This window comes from Salmo salar, unplaced genomic scaffold (assembly GCF_905237065.1).
Source record: "Salmo salar unplaced genomic scaffold, Ssal_v3.1, whole genome shotgun sequence".
Taxonomy (NCBI): domain Eukaryota; kingdom Metazoa; phylum Chordata; class Actinopteri; order Salmoniformes; family Salmonidae; genus Salmo; species Salmo salar.
This window is the reverse complement of record NW_025548099.1, coordinates 619,163-643,221: the sequence shown is the minus strand read 5'-3', so window position 1 is coordinate 643,221 and position 24,059 is coordinate 619,163. Positions and strand designations below refer to the sequence as shown.

Sequence of the window (24,059 nt, the reverse complement as noted above, 5' to 3'; positions counted from 1 at the left end):
CAACTACCTCTTCCCCTAATGTATTTATTTATTTATTTATAAATTTATTTTGCTCCTTTGCACCCCATTATTTCTATGTCTACTTTGCACTTTCTTCCACTACAAATCTACCATTCCAGAGTTTTACTTGCTATATTGTACTTACTTTGCCACCATGGCCTTTTTGCCTTTACCTCCCTTATTTCACTTCATTTGCTCACATTGTATATAGACTTATTTTTTTACTGTATTATTGACTGTATGTTTGTTTTACTCCATGTGTAACTCTGTGTTGTTGTTTGTTGTCGAACTGCTTTGCTTTATCTTGGCCAGGTCGCAATTGTAAATGAGAACTTGTTCTCAACTTGCCTACCTGGTTAAATAAAGGTGAAATAAATACAAATGTATATACTGTATTCCAGTCCTGGTTCATCCTATATAACTACTGCTGTCCACTTCATATGTATATACTGTATTCCAGTCCTGGTTCATCCTATATAACTACTGCTGTCCATTTCATATGTATATACTGTATTTTAGTCATGGTTCATCCTATATAACTACTGCTGTCTACTTCATATGTATATACTGTATTCTAGTCCTGGTTCATCCTATATAACTACTGCTGTCCACTTCATATGTATATACTGTATTCTAGTCATGGTTCATCCAATATAACTACTGCTGTCCACTTCATATGTATATACTGTATTCTAGTCATGGTTCATCCTATATAACTACTACTGTACATCTACTATTCTTCAGATATACTACAGATGTACTCCAAATTGTCTATGCATCACATCACAGTACACAGTGTATATATATATATATATCATTGCTTGTCCTAATATTTTCATTGACTTTTTAGATTTGCCCTCTGTGAGCTGGGAACACAAGCATTGTTAGATATTACTGCACTGTTGGAACTAGGAACACAAGCATTGTTAGATATTACCGCACTGTTGGAGCTGGGAACACAAGCATTGTTAGATATTACTGCACTGTTGGAACCAGGAACACAAGCATTGTTAGATATTACTGCACTGTTGGAGCTGGGAACACAAGCATTGTTAGATATTACTGCACTGTTGGAGCTGGGAACACAAGCATTGTTAGATATTACTGCACTGTTGGAGCCAGGAACACAAGCATTGTTAGATATTACTGCACTGTTGGAGCTGGGAACACAAGCATTGTTAGATATTACTGCACTGTTGGAACCAGGAACACAAGCATTGTTAGATATTACTGCACTGTTGGAACCAGGAACACAAGCATTTCACTTCACCCACAATAACATCTGATAAATATGTGTATGAAACCAATAAAATAAAATGTGATTGTATTGTTGAAAGTGTTAGATAATTCTCAATCCGTGTTGTGTCTTGTCTAAGAACAGCCCTTAGCCGTGGTACTGTATAATAACCATATATCACACCTCCTCAGGACTTATTGATTTATAAGGCATTATAAAGGTGATTAAAATAATGATACATACATACTTCATAGAAAACTGTTACCCTTCATATATTCTAACAACTCACATTTTAAGATTCATTATGTCATTTGTTCCATGTTAAGGGCTCTAACATTGGAACAAAACTATTTGTCTCCCCTCTTGATGTTGCTTGCAGTTCCTCTCTCTCTTCCTGCATTCCTCTAACCCCTCCCTCCCTCCCTCTAACCCCACCCCTCTGGCAGAACCAGGAAGTCCATCCCCCTTCACAAACTCTCTTCTGAGGAAACGAAACTGATCTGAGTCTCTGTGTCGTCTGTCTGTGTGAGAGTGAACAACCGTCCAAATGGCTCAACAGGGAGTTCTGCTGGACCAGGACCAGTTCTGTTGTTCTGTCTGTCTGGATCTACTGAAGGAACCAGTCGCCATCCCCTGTGGACACAGTTACTGTAGGAGCTGTATTGAGGGCTGCTGGGATCAGGATGTTCTGAAAGGGGTCTATAGCTGTCCTCAGTGCAGACAGACCTTCAGTCCGAGGCCGACGCTGAGTAAAAATAACATGTTGGCTGAGCTGGTGGAGAAACTGAAGAAGACAGGACTCCAGGCTGCTCCCCCTCCTGCTCTGTGCTATGCTGGACCTAGAGATGTGGCGTGTGATTTCTGCACTGGGACCAGAAAGCAGAAAGCCCTCATGTCCTGTCTGGCGTGTCTGGCCTCTTACTGTGAGACTCACCTCCAATCTCACTACGAATTTCCTGCTTTGAAGAGGCACAAGCTGGTCAAAGCCACCGCACAACTACAGGAGAAGATCTGCTCTCATCATGACAAACTGCTGGAGGTTTACTGTCGTACCGATCAGCAGTGTATCTGTCTGATGTGTACAATGGACGAACATAAAGGCCATGATACAGTGTCAGCTGCAGCAGAGAGGACTGAGAAACAGGTAAGACCAGAACAACTTGTTGGTGACTGTCTGATAAACAAAGAATTAAAGATACAGTAGGAACTAAGGCTGTTTGAATATGAGATCATTGAAATGAAATAGATCCTCAGCAGAACAAATATGAACACAAACCTTGAGTATATTGATATGTTAACCCAGATTCTCCAGATGTATCACCATTTTATAATGTCAAACACTATTATCATTCTGAATGGCCTTTTATGAGTCCAAAGTTCAGTCTCAACCCGTTGATACATGTAGTCCTACCATAAAAACTATAATCATTCACATAGCAACAAATAAATATCATTTAGTAAATGGACCATCCATTTTTTAGATCTTCCTCTCTATGGGCCCTATGTCACATTACTATACTATTGATCTACTGGACTAATAAAGCTTGATAGCTCATTGAAGAGTGATTCTCCACAGAGGCAGCTGGGGATGAGTCAGCAGAAGGTCCAGCAGAGATTCCAGGAGAGAGAGAAGGAGCTGAAGGAGCTCCAACAGGCTGTGGAGTCTTTCAAGGTGAGTATTGTTGACCAGAGGAGACACACCATTTCACCTGTCTCCTCCAGTCAGAGAGAGAGAGAGAGAGAGAGAGGTAGAGGGGCCCCTATCCAATCCCACTGACCCGACTGTTGGGAACAGGTTGTCACTGCTGAGGCAGTGAAGAAAGTAGAGGAGGATGGGTCAAGGCTGAGGGATCCTGAGAGGATCCCTGTGAGTAGTAGATCTGTGACAGCATAGAGGGATGGGCCAACCAGTGATATATGCTTCAGTAAGGTTGGCTTCTTAGTGTTCATAGCAATGGTTATCAACTGTACCGCAGAAATGGAATGTAAATCACAGAAAAAAATATGTTTTGGTGGCAGCTGCAGAGAAGTATTTGGTCATACTAGATTTGACTTCAGAAGAGTTCCAGGGTGTGTTGAGTGGTGGTGTCCTGTCCTCCCAGGCCGTTGGCCTGGTGCAGGAGCAGATAGGGTCAAAGTAGTGGAATGGGGTAGTGGGTTTTAATGAGTGTAGGGTTAGTTGGCCTGGTGCAGGAGCAGATAGGGTCAAAGTAGTGGAATGGGGGTAGTGGGTTTTAATGAGTGTAGGGTTAGTTGGCCTGGTGCAGGAGCAGATAGGGTCAAAGTAGTGGAATGGGGTAGTGGGTTTTAATGAGTGTGGGGTTAGTTGGCCTGGTGCAGGAGCAGATAGGGTCAAAGTAGTGGAATGGGCTAGTGGGTTTTAATGAGTGTAGGGTTAGTTGGCCTGGTGCAGGAGCAGATAGGGTCAAAGTAGTGGAATGGGGTAGTGGGTTTTAATGGGTGTAGGGTTAGTTGGCCTGGTGTAGGAGCAGATAGGGTCAAAGTAGTGGAATGGGGTAGTGGGTTTTAATGGGTGTTGGGTTAGTTGGCCTGGTGCAGTAGCAGATAGGGTCAAAGTAGTGGAATGGGGTAGTGGGTTTTAATGGGTGTAGGGTTAGTTGGCCTGGTGTAGGAGCAGATAGGGTCAAAGTAGTGGAATGGGGGTAGTGGGTTTTAATGAGTGTAGGGTTAGTTGGCCTGGTGTAGGAGCAGATAGGGTCAAAGTAGTGGAATGGGGTAGTGGGTTTATAATGAGTGTAGGGTTAGTTGGCCTGGTGCAGGAGCAGATAGGGTCAAAGTAGTGGAATGGGGTAGTGGGTTTTAATGAGTGTAGGTTTAGTTGGCCTGGTGCAGGAGCAGAAAGGGTCAAAGTAGTGGAATGGGGTAGTGGGTTTTAATGAGTGTAGGGTTAGTTGGCCTGGTGTAGGAGCAGATAGGGTCAAAGTAGTGGAATGGGGTAGTGGGTTTTAATGAGTGTAGGGTTAGTTGGCCTGGTGCAGGAGCAGATAGGGTCAAAGTAGTGGAATGGGGTAGTGGGTTTTAATGAGTGTGGGGTTAGTTGGCCTGGTGCAGGAGCAGATAGGGTCAAAGTAGTGGAATGGGGGTAGTGGGTTTTAATGAGTGTAGGGTTAGTTGGCCTGGTGCAGGAGCAGATAGGGTTAAAGTAGTGGAATGGGGTAGTGGGTTTTAATGAGTGTAGGGTTAGTTGGCCTGGTGCAGGAGCAGATAGGGTCAAAGTAGTGGAATGGGGTAGTGGGTTTTAATGAGTGTAGGGTTAGTTGGCCTGGTGCAGGAGCAGATAGGGTCAAAGTAGTGGAATGGGGTAGTGGGTTTTAATGAGTGTAGGGTTAGTTAGTTAGAAGGGTGTTTTTAGTATTATCATAATTTCCCCTTTTCCCATTTTGTATCCCATAATATCATGGATTTATATTATAGTCCAGTTGAGGCAGGTGAGATGCCTTTGGATATACTGACGTAATAAATTGTCATTAGCTTATTGGGTTGAAAGGCTGTGAGGTTGAGCATCCCACTGCTACTGTTCTAGATGACTGTTGGGAATATACTAGTAGACAAGGCAGTGGTTTTGGTTGGACAGTTGGAAAGCTTGCTGATGAGAGTAGTTTCAGGGAGTTGGAGGTTGGCCCTTTTCTGTGGTGATAGGGGATGTTCCTCCATGGTTACTCCCAGATCCTGTTGTTGATCTAACCTTGGTAGACAAAAGGAAAAGATTGGGTCAGAAGTCAGTGATAAAGGGAAACTGGTTGACAATTACATTGGTAGAAGTTGTTATGCTTTTTTTACCTCTTTTCACAGATGGATCCAAGGGCCCAGATAGTGGGCCCACAGGAGCAGGTGTTTACCTTCCTGAATGTGATGTGCAGATATGTAGAAGACTAACAGATGAACTGTCAGTGTACTCAGTTGAACTGTTGGTGATAATAGTTGTCCTCCAGTGGGTGGAGGACGTACAGCCTGTTAGAGTTATAGTATCCTCAGATTCTCTGTCTGTATTGAATAGTTTATCATCTGGTAAATCTATTAGGAGTGACCTACTATTGGAGGTATTAATGTTATTATGGAGAAATGAGAGAATGGGTCTAGTAGTGAGATTCTGCTGGGTCCCAGCACATTCAGGTGTGGAATGGAATGAAATTGTAGACTAGTTAGCTAAAATAACTTTAAAACAAGATATAATATATATTAATGTTCCACTGGGTACAGGTGAGGACAAATGTGAGATCAGAGACATTTGGGGGGGTTGGAAGGGATTTGGGGGATGGGGGAGGGTCTATTAGAAGTTAGTAGGGATCTTTTTTATTTTCTCAGAAGTACTGAGTTAGGTAGGAGGATTTAGAAATGGTGTAAACCGTGATTGAACACACTCCAGCACAGTAGGAGGCGCCATGCTCCTTTAACGTTGGTTTGAGGACCGCCATTATACCATAGAAGAAGAAGAAGTTGGTAACGTGAGGTTTTGTCGTTCGTAAAGAGTGCAGCTATTCTTTTGCCTATTTTCCAAATGTATTTTGTCATGGTGGGAGGGTTTGTTTATCGGTTTCCGCTGTTTATCGGTTAGAGTTGAGGGGGAGTAGGGTAGTTTGATGTCCTCAACCGAGTGGAGAAGAAACGCTGTCTCTTCAGGTGCGTTGTGGAGAATGGTGTGGAGGAATTATTGATCCTGGTCGGTGAACAGGTGGGAGAGGAACATATCCACTCTGTATCCAGAATGAACAAGGCGGTGGTTGTGGTAATGTAAAAGGTGAGTCTTGTTACCCGGCTAGTTACCAGTATGATTTATGTGAGGGGTTGTGTTGGTGCTGATTTCGACAAGAGTAGTGGTGTCTAATCTGCCTCCGTTTATTATCACCGAACAGATCCGTAAAGAGTTGGTTCGTTTTGCTAAATGTGGAAGTGTTTTTCTGAACGAAATTCAAGGTTAAACAGGGGAGGGGTGGTACACAGGGTTTGTTAGCACACAGGAGCCCAGTGATATAATATTATATATATAATATTACTATATGTCCCAGCTGTTTGCTGTGGTTTTGAAGTAATTCTCTTCCTGCCCGCGTTAACCTTGTAGGTTTACCTCAGGTAACTTATTAACTATCCTTGTAGGTTTACCTCAGGTAACTTATTATTAACTATCCTTGTAGGTTTACCTCAGGTAACTTATTATTAACTATCCTTGTAGGTTTACCTCAGGTAACTTATTATTAACTATCCTTGTAGGTTTACCTCAGGTAACTTATTATTAACTATCCTTGTAGGTTTACCTCAGGTAACTGATTATTAACTATCCTTGTAGGTTTACCTCAGGTAACTTATTATTAACTAACCTTGTAGGTTTACCTCAGGTAACTTATTATTAACTATCCTTGTAGGTTTACCTCAGGTAACTTATTACTAACAAGGTTACAGCTACTTGGTGAGGAAGCTCACTGTTCACCTGGTTATTGATTGTAGTTGGTACAGGGATGGTTGGCGCAAAGCCTTCAAACGTTAAACATGTTCTGATCATGGTTAACTCTATATATATATATATTTTATATATAAAAAGGTGTAGATTCTCAACAAATCGCATGTCCCTGTTCTCTTTTTCAAGATGTGGCCGATTTAAACAGTCAGAAGAAAGAATAAAAAGAAATAACCTTTTTTATTTGTTTCTAAATGGCTGCTGGGTAATATGATAATCGTTGAAATCTGTTGGTTCGTAGACATCAAATAGAGAGAATGCTGCGCAGGTTCACTGAGTTGTAAACCTAATGGATAGGTGGAGATCATTGATTTGTAGCTCTGACTCAGTTGCTACCTCAGATTATGAGCCTATCAAGTGTGGTGAATGAGGTATGTAGTTCCCACAGAAGACCACAGGGAGGAGCAAGAGAGATATAAACCCATACAGTTTATCTCTTTAAATACCCTGAACCTAACAATCAATCTAATGTATTTATGAAGACCTTTTTACATCAGCAGATGTCACAAAGTGCTGTACAGAAACTCTAACCCTACGTATAACCTGTTTTATCCTGAACCCTAATTCTAGGGTAGGGTAGCCTACAACCCCTTTAGAAACTATTATAGTAATAATATTATGTTAGTAAATACCATTATAGTACTAAATAGGTTCTATTGTTATTTTTTAAATAAAACCTATGTATAGTACTTAGCATTTAACTGTTTTTTGTTATTTTATTATATTTATTATTTAGAGGAGTCTGTCTAAATAATGAAAAGTTAAGTTATTGCCAGACTTTTTAATGAAACCTTTATTTAACTAGGCAGGTCAGTTAAGAACAAATTCTATTTACAATGACGGCCTCCTGGTGACCAGTGGGTTAACTGCCTTGTTCAGCGGCAGAACAACAGATTTTTACCTTGTCAACTCTGAGGTCGTCCCATTGTTTCCGAAAGGGGAAAGTTTTTACCAATTGTTGGTAGTTAAAACGTAAACCAGTTATTATTATAATACAGTTTTTTATGGCTTGGTCCTAAGAACAGGTTTTAGTGGTAAATTAAAAAGGGAGACAGTTTTTTGGTGCCATTTAGGGAAAACTGAATTGGGTTTGTGGCTGGATCAGCAGCTCTTCATCATGCGGCCGGAGAGACTCAATACAACAGGGGTCTCTGATTTCTACGCTGCAGTACTGAGGGCCTGGCAGCTGCTGAGACCCACACGAGAGGAGGGGGGGTGGTGCCTGGGCCGTGGGTCTGGGAGGAACCACTGATCACTGGGTTTGGTGGACCTGGAGAGCAGGGTGGCAGCGTTCTGACTCAAAGCAGCACAGAGGCTACTGTACCGTACGGAGGTGGGCTTAGCGGGAGGGAAGGGGCATCAGAGGCAGGGGGTTGTGGGGGCTGAGAGCATGGCAGGGTATAGGTGGAGGGTGCTCTATAAGCTCCCAGTGCTGGAAAGGTCAGGGGTCATCCAGTGGAGGGTATTACATGGAGTCCTGGACACCAATAGCTGATTGGCTCGGGTTGACCTGGGAGTTGAGGAGGGGTTGTCCGTTTTCTACAATGACAGACTGTTCATCATGTTTTCTCTGTGTTGCCGGGGTAATGCCATTACTGTTTATTTAATTTCACCTTTATTTAACCAGGTGGGCCAGTTGAGAACAAGTCCTTTATTTAACCAGGTAGGCCAGTTGAGAACAAGTCCTTTATTTAACCAGGTGGGCCAGTTGAGAACAAGTCCTTTATTTAACCAGGTGGGCCAGTTGAGAACAAGTCCTTTATTTAACCAGGTGGGCCAGTTGAGAACAAGTCCTTTATTTAACCAGGTGGGCCAGTTGAGAACAAGTCCTTTATTTAACCAGGTAGGCCAGTTGAGAACAAGTTCTCATTTACAACTGCGACCTGGCCAAGATAAAGCAAAGCAGTGTGACACAAACAACAACACAGAGTTACACATGGAATAAACAAACGTACAGTCAATAACACAATAGAAAAGTCTATATACAGATGTGCAAATGAGGTAAGATAAAGGAGGTAACTTAATAAATAGGCCGTGGTGGCGAAATAATTACAATTTAGCAATTAAACACTGGAGTGATAGATGTGCAGAAGATGAATTTGCAAGTAGAGATACTATTAACTAACTGCTATCTCTCTGTCCCTCTCTCTCTCTCTCTGTCCCTCTCTCTCTCTCTCTGTCCCTCTCTCTCTCTTTCTCTGTCCCTCTCTCTCTCTTTCTCTGTCCCTCTCTCTCTCTTTCTCTGTCCCTCTCTCTCTCTTTCTCTGTCCCTCTCTCTCTGTCCCTCTCTCTCTCTGTCCTCTCTCTCTCTGTCCCTCTCTCTCTCTCTCTCTCTCTCTCTCTGTCCCTCTCTCTCTCTCTGTCTCTCTTTCTCTGTCCCTCTCTCTCTGTCCCTCTCTCTCTCTTTCTCTGTCCCTCTCTCTCTCTCTCTGTCCCTCTCTCTCTCTCTCTCTCTCTCTGTCCCTCTCTCTCTGTCTGTCCTCTCTCTCTCTCTCTCTGTCCCTCTCTCTCTCTCTCTCTGTCCCTCTCTCTCTCTCTGTCTCTCTCTGTCTCTGTCTCTGTCCGTCTCTCTCTCTCCGTCTCCCTCTCTCTCTCTCTCTCTGTCCCTCTCTCTCTCTCTGTCTCTCTCTCTCTCTCTCTCTCTCTCTCTCTCTCTCTCTCTCTCTCTCTCTCTCTCTCTCTCTCTCTCTCTCTCTCTCTCTCTCTCTCTCTCTCTCTCTCTCTCTCTCTCTCTCTCTCTCTCTCTCTCTCTCTCTCTCTCTCTCTCTCTCTCTCTCTCTCTCTCTCTCTCTCTCCCTCTCCCTCTCCCTCTCTCTCTCTCTCTGCTCTCTCTCTCTCTCTCTCTGTCCCTCTCTCTCTCTCTCTCTCTCTCTCAACAGCGCTCTGCACAGGCAGCAGTGGAGGACAGTGATCAGATCTTTACTGAGCTGATCCGCTCCATTGAGAGAAGGAGCTCTGAGGTGAAGGAGCTGATCAGAGCCCAAGAGAAGGATCAAGTGAGTGAAGCTGAAGGAGTCCTGGAGCAACTGAAGCAGGAGATAGCTGAGCTGAGGAAGAGAAGCACTGAGCTGGAGCAGCTCTCACACACAGAGGATCACATCCATTTCCTCCAGGTAACTAAACTGTCTTGTTACATGTGATATGAAATTAACTTCATGTGAAACTATTCATCTCAATCATTATGTTGTCCTCTCTCTCTCTCTCTCTCTCTCTCTGTCCCTCTCTCTCTCTCTCTCTCTCTCTCTCTCTCTCTCTCTCTCTCTTTCTGTCCCTCTCCTCTCTCTCTCTCTCTCTCTCTCTCTCTCTCTCTCTCTCTCTCTCTCTCTCTCTGTCCCTCTCTCTCTCTCTGTCCCCCTCCCTCTCTCTCTCTCTGTCCCTCTCTCTCTCTGTCCCTCTCTTTCTCTCCCTGTCCTTCTCTCCCTCTCTCTCTGTCCCTCTCTTTCTCTCTCTGTCCCTCTCTTTCTCTCTCTCTCTCTCTCTCCCTCTCTCTCTCTCTGTCCCTCTCTCTCTCTCTCTGTCCCCCTCTCTCTCTCTCTCTGTCCCCCTCTCTCTCTCTCTCTGTCCCTCCTCTCTCTCTCTTTCTCTCTCTCTGTGTCCCTCTGTCCCTCTCTCTGTGTCCCTCTGTCCCTCTCTCTTTGTCCCTCTCTGTGTCCCTCTGTCTCTCTGTGTCCCTCTGTCTCTCTGTGTCCCTCTCTCTCTGTGTCCCTATGTGTCCTCCTGTCCCTCTGTCTGTGTCCTCCTGTCCCTCTGTCTGTGTCCCCCTGTCCCTCTCTCTGTGTACCTCTCTCTGTGTCTCTCTGTCCCTCTGTGTCCCTCTCTCTGTGTCCCTCTCTCTGTGTCCTGTCTCTCTCTCTGTCTCTCTCTGTGTCTCTCTCTCTCTGTCTCTCTGTCTCTCTCGGTGTCCCTCTCTCTGTGTCTCTGTCCGTGTCCCCCTCTCTCTGTGTCCCTCTGTCCCTCTCTCTCTCCCTCTCTCTCTCTCTCTCTCTTTCTCTCTCTCTGTCCCTCTGTCCCTCTCTCTGTCTCTGTCTGTCTCTGTCTCTCTCTCTCTGTCTCTCTCTCTCTCTGTCTGTCTCTGTCTCTCTCTGTCTCTGTCTCTGTCTCTCTCTCTGTCTCTCTCTCTCTCCAGAGTTATCAGTCTCTCTCCAGTATCAGTGTATCTTCAGACTTACCCAGCATCGTTGTCCGTCCTCTTCAGTACTTTGGAGATGTGAGTAAGACTGTGTCTGAACTGAGAGAGAAACTAGAAGACTTCCTTAAAGGAGAATGGACCAAGATCTCCACTACAGGTGTGTTGAAAACAATCAGAACATCAACTTTAGACCATTGAAAGTTCCCTACTAGTCATATACATGTGGAATATGGTATGATGATAACATTCCCTCTCTCTGTCAATGTGTTTGTGTGTCTGTAGTGAATATAGTGGAGGTTGTTCTGCCTCCAGAGCCCAAGACCAGAGAACAGTTGTTACAATGTGAGTCTCTTTATTGTGAAGTAACTAACAGTCTCTTTTTACTGCCACTCCTAACAATCCCTCTAGAAATATATAGCAATAGTAGATCTAATCAAAGACTGGGTATCTATCTGACTCCTCATATTTCTCTGATTTGATCTCTGCTGTGCTCTAATCAAAGACAGGGTAGATACAGTATCTGACTTAACTTATTGTTCTGACTCCCCTCATTGGTCTCTGCTCTTCTCCCAGATTCCTGTCAGCTCACACTGGACCCAAACACAGCAGACACACTCCTCTCTCTGTCTGAAGGGAACAGAAAGGTGACCTGTACAGACCAAGTCCAACCATATCCTGACCATCCAGACAGATTCACCAACCGGTACCAGGTTCTGTGTAGAGAGGGTCTGTCTGGACGCTGTTACTGGGAGGTGGAGTGGACTGGGGGGTGGGTTGATACAGCAGTCTCATATAAAGACATCAGCAGAACAGGGACAGATAATAGATTTGGATTCAATAACAAGTCCTGGAGTTTACAGTGCTGTAGAGGTGGTTATTATTTCAGACACAATAATGTTGAGACTAAAGTATCAGGCCCTCAGTCCTCCAGAGTAGGAGTGTACCTGGATCACAAGGCAGGTACTCTGTCCTTCTACAGTGTCTCTGACACAATGACCCTCCTCCACAGAGTCCAGACCACATTCACTCAGCCCCTCTATCCTGGGTTTAGTCTCTATTATAGTACTGCTGAGCTGGTTAAACTGTAGTAGGTTCCACATAGATACTAGTCATGCTGGTGTAGTCTATAGCTGAGCTGGTTAAACTGTAGTAGGGTCCACATAGATACTAGTCATGCTGGTGTAGTCTATAGCTGAGCTGGTTAAACTGTAGTAGGGTCCACATAGATACTAGTCATGCTGGTGTAGTCTATAGCTGAGCTGGTTAAACTGTAGTAGGGTCCACATAGATACTAGTCATGCTGGTGTAGTCTATAGCTGAGCTGGTTAAACTGTGGTAGGGTCCACATAGATACTAGTCATGCTGGTGTAGTCTGTAGCTGAGCTGGTTAAACTGTAGTAGGGTCCACATAGATACTAGTCATGCTGGTGTAGTCTATAGCTGAGCTGGTTAAACTGTAGTGGGGTCCACATAGATACTAGTCATGCTGGTGTAGTCTATAGCTGAGCTGGTTAAACTGTAGTAGGGTCCACATAGATACTAGTCATGCTGGTGTAGTCTGTAGCTGAGCTGGTTAAACTGTAGTAGGGTCCACATAGATACTGGTGTAGTCTATAGCTGAGCTGGTTAAACTGTAGTAGGGTCCACATAGTTACTAGTCATGCTGGTGTAGTCTATATCTGAGCTGGTTAAACTGTAGTAGGGTCCACATAGATACTAGTCATGCTGGTGTAGTCTATAGCTGAGCTGGTTAAACTGTAGTAGGGTCCACATAGATACTAGTCATGCTGGTGTAGTCTATAGCTGAGCTGGTTAAACTGTAGTAGGGTCCACATAGTTACTAGTCATGCTGGTGTAGTCTATATCTGAGCTGGTTAAACTGTAGTAGGGTCCACATAGATACTAGTCATGCTGGTGTAGTCTATAGCTGAGCTGGTTAAACTGTAGTAGGGTCCACATAGATACTAGTCACGCTGGTGTAGTCTATAGCTGAGCTGGTTAAACTGTAGTAGGGTCCACATAGATACTAGTCATGCTGGTGTAGTCTATAGCTGAGCTGGTTAAACTGTAGTAGGGTCCACATAGATACTAGTCATGCTGGTGTAGTCTATAGCTGAGCTGGTTAAACTGTAGTAGGGTCCACATAGATACTAGTCATGCTGGTGTAGTCTATAGCTGAGCTGGTTAAACTGTAGTAGGGTCCACATAGATACTAGTCATGCTGGTGTAGTCTATAGCTGAGCTGGTTAAACTGTAGTAGGGTCCACATAGATACTAGTCATGCTGGTGTAGTCTATAGCTGAGCTGGTTAAACTGTAGTAGGGTCCACATAGATACTAGTCATGCTGGTGTAGTCTATAGCTGAGCTGGTTAAACTGTAGTAGGGTCCACATAGATACTAGTCATGCTGGTGTAGTCTATATCTGAGCTGGTTAAACTGTAGTAGGGTCCACATAGATACTAGTCATGCTGGTGTAGTCTATAGCTGAGCTGGTTAAACTGTAGTAGGGTCCACATAGATACTAGTCATGCTGGTGTAGTCTATAGCTGAGCTGGTTAAACTGTAGTAGGGTCCACATAGATACTAGTCATGCTGGTGTAGTCTGTAGCTGAGCTGGTTAAACTGTAGTAGGGTCCACATAGATACTAGTCATGCTGGTGTAGTCTATAGATGAGCTGGTTAAACTGTAGTAGGGTCCACATAGATACTAGTCATGCTGGTGTAGTCTATAGCTGAGCTGGTTAAACTGTAGTAGGGTCCACATAGATACTAGTCATGCTGGTGTAGTCTATAGCTGAGCTGGTTAAACTGTAGTAGGGTCCACATAGATACTAGTCACGCTGGTGTAGTCTATAGCTGAGCTGGTTAAACTGTAGTAGGGTCCACATAGATACTAGTCACGCTGGTGTAGTCTATAGCTGAGCTGGTTAAACTGTAGTAGGGTCCACATAGATACTAGTCACGCTGGTGTAGTCTATAGCTGAGCTGGTTAAACTGTAGTAGGGTCCACATAGATACTAGTCATGCTGGTGTAGTCTATAGCTGAGCTGGTTAAACTGTAGTAGGGTCCACATAGATACTAGTCATGCTGGTGTAGTCTATAGCTGAGCTGGTTAAACTGTAGTAGGGTCCACATAGATACTAGTCATGCTGGTGTAGTCTATAGCTGAGCTGGTTAAACTGTAGTAGGGTCCACATAGATACTAGTCATGCTGGTGTAGTCTATAGCTGAGCTGGTTAAACTGTAGTAGGGTCCACATAGATACTAGTCATGCTGGTGTAGTCTATAGCTGAGCTGGTTAAACTGTAGTAGGGTCCACATAGATACTAGTCATGCTGGTGTAGTCTATAGCTGAGCTGGTTAAACTGTAGTAGGGTCCACATAGATACTAGTCATGCTGGTGTAGTCTATAGCTGAGCTGGTTAAACTGTAGTAGGGTCCACATAGATACTAGTCATGCTGGTGTAGTCTATAGCTGAGCTGGTTAAACTGTAGTAGGGTCCACATAGATACTAGTCGTGCTGGTGTAGTCTATAGCTGAGCTGGTTAAACTGTAGTAGGGTCCACATAGATACTAGTCGTGCTGGTGTAGTCTATAGCTGAGCTGGTTAAACTGTAGTAGGGTCCACATAGATACTAGTCGTGCTGGTGTAGTCTATAGCTGAGCTGGTTAAACTGTAGTAGGGTCCACATAGATACTAGTCGTGCTGGTGTAGTCTATAGCTGAGCTGGTTAAACTGTAGTAGGGTCCACATAGATACTAGTCGTGCTGGTGTAGTCTATAGCTGAGCTGGTTAAACTGTAGTAGGGTCCACATAGATACTAGTCGTGCTGGTGTAGTCTATAGCTGAGCTGGTTAAACTGTAGTAGGGTCCACATAGATACTAGTCGTGCTGGTGTAGTCTATAGCTGAGCTGGTTAAACTGTAGTAGGGCCCACATAGATACTAGTCATGCTGGTGTAGTCTGTAGCTGAGCTGGTTAAACTGTAGCAGGGCCCACATAGATACTAGTCATGCTGGTGTAGTCTATAGCTGAGCTGGTTAAACTGTAGTAGGGTCCACATAGATACTAGTCATGCTGGTGTAGTCTATAGCTGAGCTGGTTAAACTGTAGTAGGGTCCACATAGATACTAGTCGTGCTGGTGTAGTCTATAGCTGAGCTGGTTAAACTGTAGTAGGGTCCACATAGATACTAGTCGTGCTGGTGTAGTCTATAGCTGAGCTGGTTAAACTGTAGTAGGGTCCACATAGATACTAGTCGTGCTGGTGTAGTCTATAGCTGAGCTGGTTAAACTGTAGTAGGGTCCACATAGATACTAGTCGTGCTGGTGTAGTCTATAGCTGAGCTGGTTAAACTGTAGTAGGGTCCACATAGATACTAGTCGTGCTGGTGTAGTCTATAGCTGAGCTGGTTAAACTGTAGTAGGGTCCACATAGATACTAGTCGTGCTGGTGTAGTCTATAGCTGAGCTGGTTAAACTGTAGTAGGGCCCACATAGATACTAGTCATGCTGGTGTAGTCTATAGCTGAGCTGGTTAAACTGTAGTAGGGTCCACATAGATACTAGTCATGCTGGTGTAGTCTATAGCTGAGCTGGTTAAACTGTAGTAGGGTCCACATAGATACTAGTCATGCTGGTGTAGTCTATAGCTGAGCTGGTTAAACTGTAGTAGGGTCCACATAGATACTAGTCATGCTGGTGTAGTCTATAGCTGAGCTGGTTAAACTGTAGTAGGGTCCACATAGATACTAGTCATGCTGGTGTAGTCTATAGCTGAGCTGGTTAAACTGTAGTAGGGTCCACATAGATACTAGTCATGCTGGTGTAGTCTATAGCTGAGCTGGTTAAACTGTAGTAGGGTCCACATAGATACTAGTCATGCTGGTGTAGTCTATAGCTGAGCTGGTTAAACTGTAGTAGGGTCCACATAGATACTAGTCATGCTGGTGTAGTCTATAGCTGAGCTGGTTAAACTGTAGTAGGGTCCACATAGATACTAGTCATGCTGGTGTAGTCTATAGCTGAGCTGGTTAAACTGTAGTAGGGTCCACATAGATACTAGTCATGCTGGTGTAGTCTATAGCTGAGCTGGTTAAACTGTAGTAGGGTCCACATAGATACTAGTCATGCTGGTGTAGTCTATAGCTGAGCTGGTTAAACTGTAGTAGGGTCCACATAGATACTAGTCATGCTGGTGTAGTCTATAGCTGAGCTGGTTAAACTGTAGTAGGGTCCACATAGATACTAGTCATGCTGGTGTAGTCTATAGCTGAGCTGGTTAAACTGTAGTAGGGTCCACATAGATACTAGTCGTGCTGGTGTAGTCTATAGCTGAGCTGGTTAAACTGTAGTAGGGTCCACATAGATACTAGTCGTGCTGGTGTAGTCTATAGCTGAGCTGGTTAAACTGTAGTAGGGTCCACATAGATACTAGTCGTGCTGGTGTAGTCTATAGCTGAGCTGGTTAAACTGTAGTAGGGTCCACATAGATACTAGTCGTGCTGGTGTAGTCTATAGCCGAGCTGGTTAAACTGTAGTAGGGTCCACATAGATACTAGTCATGCTGGTGTAGTCTATAGCCGAGCTGGTTAAACTGTAGTAGGGTCCACATAGATACTAGTCGTGCTGGTGTAGTCTATAGCCGAGCTGGTTAAACTGTAGTAGGGTCCACATAGATACTAGTCGTGCTGGTGTAGTCTATAGCTGAGCTGGTTAAACTGTAGTAGGGTCCACATAGATACTAGTCGTGCTGGTGTAGTCTATAGCTGAGCTGGTTAAACTGTAGTAGGGTCCACATAGATACTAGTCGTGCTGGTGTAGTCTATAGCTGAGCTGGTTAAACTGTAGTAGGGTCCACATAGATACTAGTCGTGCTGGTGTAGTCTATAGCTGAGCTGGTTAAACTGTAGTAGGGTCCACATAGATACTAGTCGTGCTGGTGTAGTCTATAGCTGAGCTGGTTAAACTGTAGTAGGGTCCACATAGATACTAGTCGTGCTGGTGTAGTCTATAGCTGAGCTGGTTAAACTGTAGTAGGGTCCACATAGATACTAGTCGTGCTGGTGTAGTCTATAGCTGAGCTGGTTAAACTGTAGTAGGGTCCACATAGATACTAGTCATGCTGGTGTAGTCTATAGCTGAGCTGGTTAAACTGTAGTAGGGTCCACATAGATACTAGTCATGCTGGTGTAGTCTATAGCTGAGCTGGTTAAACTGTAGTAGGGTCCACATAGATACTAGTCATGCTGGTGTAGTCTATAGCTGAGCTGGTTAAACTGTAGTAGGGTCCACATAGATACTAGTCATGCTGGTGTAGTCTATAGCTGAGCTGGTTAAACTGTAGTAGGGTCCACATAGATACTAGTCATGCTGGTGTAGTCTATAGCTGAGCTGGTTAAACTGTAGTAGGGTCCACATAGATACTAGTCATGCTGGTGTAGTCTATAGCTGAGCTGGTTAAACTGTAGTAGGGTCCACATAGATACTAGTCATGCTGGTGTAGTCTATAGCTGAGCTGGTTAAACTGTAGTAGGGTCCACATAGATACTAGTCATGCTGGTGTAGTCTATAGCTGAGCTGGTTAAACTGTAGTAGGGTCCACATAGATACTAGTCATGCTGGTGCAGTCTATAGCTGAGCTGGTTAAACTGTAGTAGGGTCCACATAGATACTAGTCATGCTGGTGTAGTCTATAGCTGAGCTGGTTAAACTGTAGTAGGGTCCACATAGATACTAGTCATGCTGGTGTAGTCTATAGCTGAGCTGGTTAAACTGTAGTAGGGTCCACATAGATACTAGTCGTGCTGGTGTAGTCTATAGCTGAGCTGGTTAAACTGTAGTAGGGTCCACATAGATACTAGTCATGCTGGTGTAGTCTATAGCTGAGCTGGTTAAACTGTAGTAGGGTCCACATAGATACTAGTCGTGCTGGTGTAGTCTATAGCCGAGCTGGTTAAACTGTAGTAGGGTCCACATAGATACTAGTCGTGCTGGTGTAGTCTATAGCCGAGCTGGTTAAACTGTAGTAGGGTCCACATAGATACTAGTCGTGCTGGTGTAGTCTATAGCCGAGCTGGTTAAACTGTAGTAGGGTCCACATAGATACTAGTCGTGCTGGTGTAGTCTATAGCTGAGCTGGTTAAACTGTAGTAGGGTCCACATAGATACTAGTCGTGCTGGTGTAGTCTATAGCTGAGCTGGTTAAACTGTAGTAGGGTCCACATAGATACTAGTCGTGCTGGTGTAGTCTATAGCTGAGCTGGTTAAACTGTAGTAGGGTCCACATAGATACTAGTCGTGCTGGTGTAGTCTGTAGCTGAGCTGGTTAAACTGTAGCAGGGCCCACATAGATACTAGTCATGCTGGTGTAGTCTGTAGCTGAGCTGGTTAAACTGTAGTAGGGCCCACATAGATACTAGTCATGCTGGTGTAGTCTATAGCTGAGCTGGTTAAACTGTAGTAGGGTCCACATAGATACTAGTCATGCTGGTGTAGTCTATAGCTGAGCTGGTTAAACTGTAGTAGGGTCCACATAGATACTAGTCATGCTGGTGTAGTCTATAGCTGAGCTGGTTAAACTGTAGTAGGGTCCACATAGATACTAGTCATGCTGGTGTAGTCTATAGCTGAGCTGGTTAAACTGTAGTAGGGTCCACATAGATACTAGTCGTGCTGGTGTAGTCTATAGCTGAGCTGGTTAAACTGTAGTAGGGTCCACATAGATACTAGTCGTGCTGGTGTAGTCTATAGCTGAGCTGGTTAAACTGTAGTAGGGTCCACATAGATACTAGTCGTGCTGGTGTAGTCTATAGCTGAGCTGGTTAAACTGTAGTAGGGCCCACATAGATACTAGTCATGCTGGTGTAGTCTATAGCTGAGCTGGTTAAACTGTAGTAGGGGTCCACATAGATACTAGTCATGCTGGTGTAGTCTATAGCTGAGCTGGTTAAACTGTAGTAGGGTCCACATAGATACTAGTCATGCTGGTGTAGTCTATAGCTGAGCTGGTTAAACTGTAGTAGGGTCCACATAGATACTAGTCATGCTGGTGTAGTCTATAGCTGAGCTGGTTAAACTGTAGTAGGGTCCACATAGATACTAGTCATGCTGGTGTAGTCTATAGCTGAGCTGGTTAAACTGTAGTAGGGTCCACATAGATACTAGTCATGCTGGTGTAGTCTATAGCTGAGCTGGTTAAACTGTAGTAGGGTCCACATAGATACTAGTCATGCTGGTGTAGTCTATAGCTGAGCTGGTTAAACTGTAGTAGGGTCCACATAGATACTAGTCATGCTGGTGTAGTCTATAGCTGAGCTGGTTAAACTGTAGTAGGGTCCACATAGATACTAGTCATGCTGGTGTAGTCTATAGCTGAGCTGGTTAAACTGTAGTAGGGTCCACATAGATACTAGTCAAGCTGGTGTAGTCTATAGCTGAGCTGGTTAAACTGTAGTAGGGTCCACATAGATACTAGTCATGCCGGTGTAGTCTATAGCTGAGCTGGTTAAACTGTAGTAGGGTCCACATAGATACTAGTCATGCCGGTGTAGTCTATAGCTGAGCTGGTTAAACTGTAGTAGGGTCCACATAGATACTAGTCATGCCGGTGTAGTCTATAGCTGAGCTGGTTAAACTGTAGTAGGGTCCACATAGATACTAGTCATGCCGGTGTAGTCTATAGCTGAGCTGGTTAAACTGTAGTAGGGTCCACATAGATACTAGTCATGCTGGTGTAGTCTATAGCTGAGCTGGTTAAACTGTAGTAGGGTCCACATAGATACTAGTCATGCTGGTGTAGTCTATAGCTGAGCTGGTTAAACTGTAGTAGGGTCCACATAGATACTAGTCATGCTGGTGAAGTCTATAGCTGAGCTGGTTAAACTGTAGTAGGGTCCACATAGATACTAGTCATGCTGGTGTAGTCTATAGCTGAGCTGGTTAAACTGTAGTAGGGTCCACATAGATACTAGTCATGCTGGTGTAGTCTATAGCTGAGTTGGTTAAACTGTAGTAGGGTCCACATAGATACTAGTCGTGCTGGTGTAGTCTATAGCTGAGCTGGTTAAACTGTAGTAGGGTCCACATAGATACTAGTCATGCTGGTGTAGTCTATAGCTGAGCTGGTTAAACTGTAGTAGGGTCCACATAGATACTAGTCATGCTGGTGTAGTCTATAGCTGAGCTGGTTAAACTGTAGTAGGGTCCACATAGATACTAGTCATGCTGGTGTAGTCTGTACGATCCTTATTTTCTGACTGATTTGAATTTGAAGAGATTTAAGGTTTTCATATTTGATAAAATACAATGTACATTTCCATGAATAATGATGTCTGGTGTTGATGATGTATATTGGTTGTCATTCAGAACCATTGATATGTTTTCTCAGAACCATTGATATGGACTGGTTTCCCAGACACAGATTAATCCTAGTCCTGGACTAAAAAGCGTGTTCAATGTAGATGTCCAGGAAACCGGCCCTAAATGTGTCATCTTTCATCCTCCCATACTGCTCAGTCCAGCAACATTAAACCTGTCCAGCAGGTGGTGCTATTGACCAAACAATAAAACCAGCAGATATCTGGACTTGCCACTCAGTATATCAGTAATGTTCAGAATAGTACTTTAATATCATTGGAGATTGATGGTCTTTTTAATCCACTATCCAGAGTCAGGAACAGATGAAGTTAGGTCTGCTACTGTTCAGTGATTAAATATGATTTATGGTGATGGGAAATAAAAAATACAACACTAAACTTCATCTAGTAATAGTTTTCCTTTGTTATTTATTCCAAGGTGTGTCTTTAACTTGTAAATGGATTGTGTGGAGGTGAGCTAGTGGTGTGGCTGATAGAATAGAATGAAAAGGGAGGAAGAGGAAGAGGGGAGGAGTGAAGGGCTGTTAATAAAGAAACCAGATGAGGAAGAGAAAGATATTCAGGGGAATTACTGGTCTCTGTTCCAAATGGTTCCCTATTCCCTACGTAGTGCACTACGGTGCTTCTGACCAGGTCTAAAGTAGTGTTCTACGTAGGGAATAGGGTGTAGATTTATTAGAATATCATGCTTTAGTGTTTGTCACAAAACAATATTAGATCTCCACCCACCCACACATTGTTATGTTGTCAAGTTGTTCCTCTGTGTTCCTGATTGAAAATCCATTAACAATGAATCACAAACTAATGATATTCCAGTTGTGTTTAGACATCTTCATGTCTGACATCCCCCAGGTCTGTTCAGACCCATTGAACTGGGTCACATTGTAAATTGTACAATGTGTACAAGGGTACATATTAAGTTGTACTCTTGGCTGTAGTAGATGGCCTCTACTGTTTCCGTGTTGTCGATGTTGGTGCTTATGGGAAGTGATGGCGGGACCCTCCGGGACTCTGCCTTTGGCCAGGCACTTCAGGATGGCACCCTGGAGATTCCACCACCTGCATCACTCCCTGGGGCTGAAGACCTGGGACCTGTTCCTCACGTCGTCGTCGGCGACGAGGCCTTCCCTTTAAGACCCAACCTCATGAGGCCCTACGCTGGACGCCAGCTGCCAAAGCCTGTAAGGATCTTTAACAAACGACTGTCCAGGGCAAGGTTAGTTGTTGAATGCGCCTTTGGGATTCTGGCAGCCCGGTGGAGAATGTATCGGAGAGTGCTTGGTCTCAGCCCCTCAAATGTCGATGCCTGCGTGAAGGCCACGTGTTCTCCACAACTACCTGCAGAGGTCATTCCAGGAGCCGCTCCGGATGGAGATGGGCACGCCAAATGGTCACCTACCTGATGTCACCAGGGCAGGTGCCAACAACGCCCCCAGACAGGCACTCCAGGTGAGGGAGAAGCTGACCACCTACTTCTCATCGCCAGCAGGTGAAGTTCCATGGCAGTTTGCCGTGGAGGGAAACAGCTCTTTGAAGAGCCCAATAACACAAAGGTTATTTTAAGAACCATCCACCGTTGTCCATAAAATATCATTTTTTCCCCCAGATGACTTTATGCATCATTGTCTCTCTTCATTTGGAAGCTATATTTAAGTGACATTTGGGAGTGAAGACCACACCTTAAAACCCCTTCCCTCTCTCATTAACGTCAGTATTATACACACCTGGCATGGTACATCAGGTGAGCAGGACCACACCTTAACCCCTTCCCTCTCTCATTAACGTCAGTATTATACACACCTGGCATGGTACATCAGGTGAGCAGGACCACACCTTAACCCCTTCCCTCTCTCATTAACGTCAGTATTATACACACCTGGCATGGTACATCAGGTGAGCAGGACCACACCTTAACCCCTTCCCTCTCTCATTAACGTCAGTATTATACACACCTGGCATGGTACATCAGGTGAGCAGGACCACACCTTAACCCTTCCCTCTCTCATTAACGTCAGTATTATACACACCTGGCATGGTACATCAGGTGAGCAGGACCACACCTTAACCCTTCCCTCTCTCATTAACGTCAGTATTATACACACCTGGCATGGTACATCAGGTGAGCAGGACCACACCTTAACCCCTTCCCTCTCTCATTAACGTCAGTATTATACACACCTGGCATGGTACATCAGGTGAGCAGGACCACACCTTAACCCCTTCCCTCTCTCATTAACGTCAGTATTATACACACCTGGCATGGTACATCAGGTGAGCAGGACCACACCTTAACCCCTTCCCTCTCTCATTAACGTCAGTATTATACACACCTGGCATGGTACATCAGGTGAGCAGGACCACACCTTAAAACCCCTTCCCTCTCTCATTAACGTCAGTATTATACACACCTGGCATGGTACATCAGGTGAGCAGGACCACCCCTTAACCCCTTCCCTCTCTCATTAACGTCAGTATTATACACACCTGGCATGGTACATCAGGTGAGCAGGACCACACCTTAACCCCTTCCCTCTCTCATTAACGTCAGTATTATACACACCTGGCATGGTACATCAGGTGAGCAGGACCACACCTTAACCCCTTCCCTCTCTCATTAACGTCAGTATTATACACACCTGGCATGGTACATCAGGTGAGCAGGACCACACCTTAACCCCTTCCCTCTCTCATTAACGTCAGTATTATACACACCTGGCATGGTACATCAGGTGAGCAGGACCACACCTTAACCCCTTCCCTCTCTCATTAACGTCAGTATTATACACACCTGGCATGGTACATCAGGTGAGCAGGACCACACCTTAAAACCCCTTCCCTCTCTCATTAACGTCAGTATTATACACACCTGGCATGGTACATCAGGTGAGCAGGACCACACCTTAAAACCCCTTCCCTCTCTCATTAACGTCAGTATTATACACACCTGGCATGGTACATCAGGTGAGCAGGACCACACCTTAACCCCTTCCCTCTCTCATTAACGTCAGTATTATACACACCTGGCATGGTACATCAGGTGAGCAGGACCACACCTTAACCCCTTCCCTCTCTCATTAACGTCAGTATTATACACACCTGGCATGGTACATCAGGTGAGCAGGACCACACCTTAAAACCCCTTCCCTCTCTCATTAACGTCAGTATTATACACACCTGGCATGGTACATCAGGTGAGCAGGACCACACCTTAAAACCCCTTCCCTCTCTCATTAACGTCAGTATTATACACACCTGGCATGGTACATCAGGTGAGCAGGACCACACCTTAACCCCTTCCCTCTCTCATTAACGTCAGTATTATACACACCTGGCATGGTACATCAGGTGAGCAGGACCACACCTTAACCCCTTCCCTCTCTCATTAACGTCAGTATTATACACACCTGGCATGGTACATCAGGTGAGCAGGACCACACCTTAAAACCCCTTCCCTCTCTCATTAACGTCAGTATTATACACACCTGGCATGGTACATCAGGTGAGCAGGACCACACCTTAACCCCTTCCCTCTCTCATTAACGTCAGTATTATACACACCTGGCATGGTACATCAGGTGAGCAGGACCACACCTTAACCCCTTCCCTCTCTCATTAACGTCAGTATTATACACACCTGGCATGGTACATCAGGTGAGCAGGACCACACCTTAACCCCTTCCCTCTCTCATTAACGTCAGTATTATACACACCTGGCATGGTACATCAGGTGAGCAGGACCACACCTTAACCCCTTCCCTCTCTCATTAACGTCAGTATTATACACACCTGGCATGGTACATCAGGTGAGCAGGACCACACCTTAACCCTTCCCTCTCTCAT

The 24,059-nt window shown here is 44.6% G+C and overlaps 1 protein-coding gene across 1 annotated transcript; it reads left to right on the top strand.

The window, feature by feature from the left end:
- The first annotated feature begins 1,784 nt into the window (after nt 1–1,784).
- On the top strand, nt 1,785–11,942 carry LOC123732652 (tripartite motif-containing protein 16-like). The gene is made up of 6 exons (XM_045711925.1): nt 1,785–2,381; nt 2,814–2,909; nt 9,590–9,823; nt 10,837–10,996; nt 11,122–11,181; nt 11,413–11,942. The coding sequence occupies exons 1-6, from the start codon at nt 1,785–1,787 to the stop codon at nt 11,925–11,927; spliced, it is 1,662 nt and encodes a 553-aa protein (XP_045567881.1). The 3' UTR covers nt 11,928–11,942.
- Nucleotides 11,943–24,059: the final 12,117 nt, after the last annotated feature.

Coding starts and splice junctions, on each gene's coding strand:
- LOC123732652 (XM_045711925.1), top strand. CDS start 1,785: ATGGCTCAACAGGGAGTTCTGCTGGACCAGGACCAGTTCTGTTGTTCT. Junction 2,382..2,813: donor CAGAGAGGACTGAGAAACAG/GTAAGACCAGAA, acceptor GATTCTCCACAG/AGGCAGCTGGGGATGAGTCA. Junction 9,824..10,836: donor ATCACATCCATTTCCTCCAG/GTAACTAAACTG, acceptor CTCTCTCTCCAG/AGTTATCAGTCTCTCTCCAG.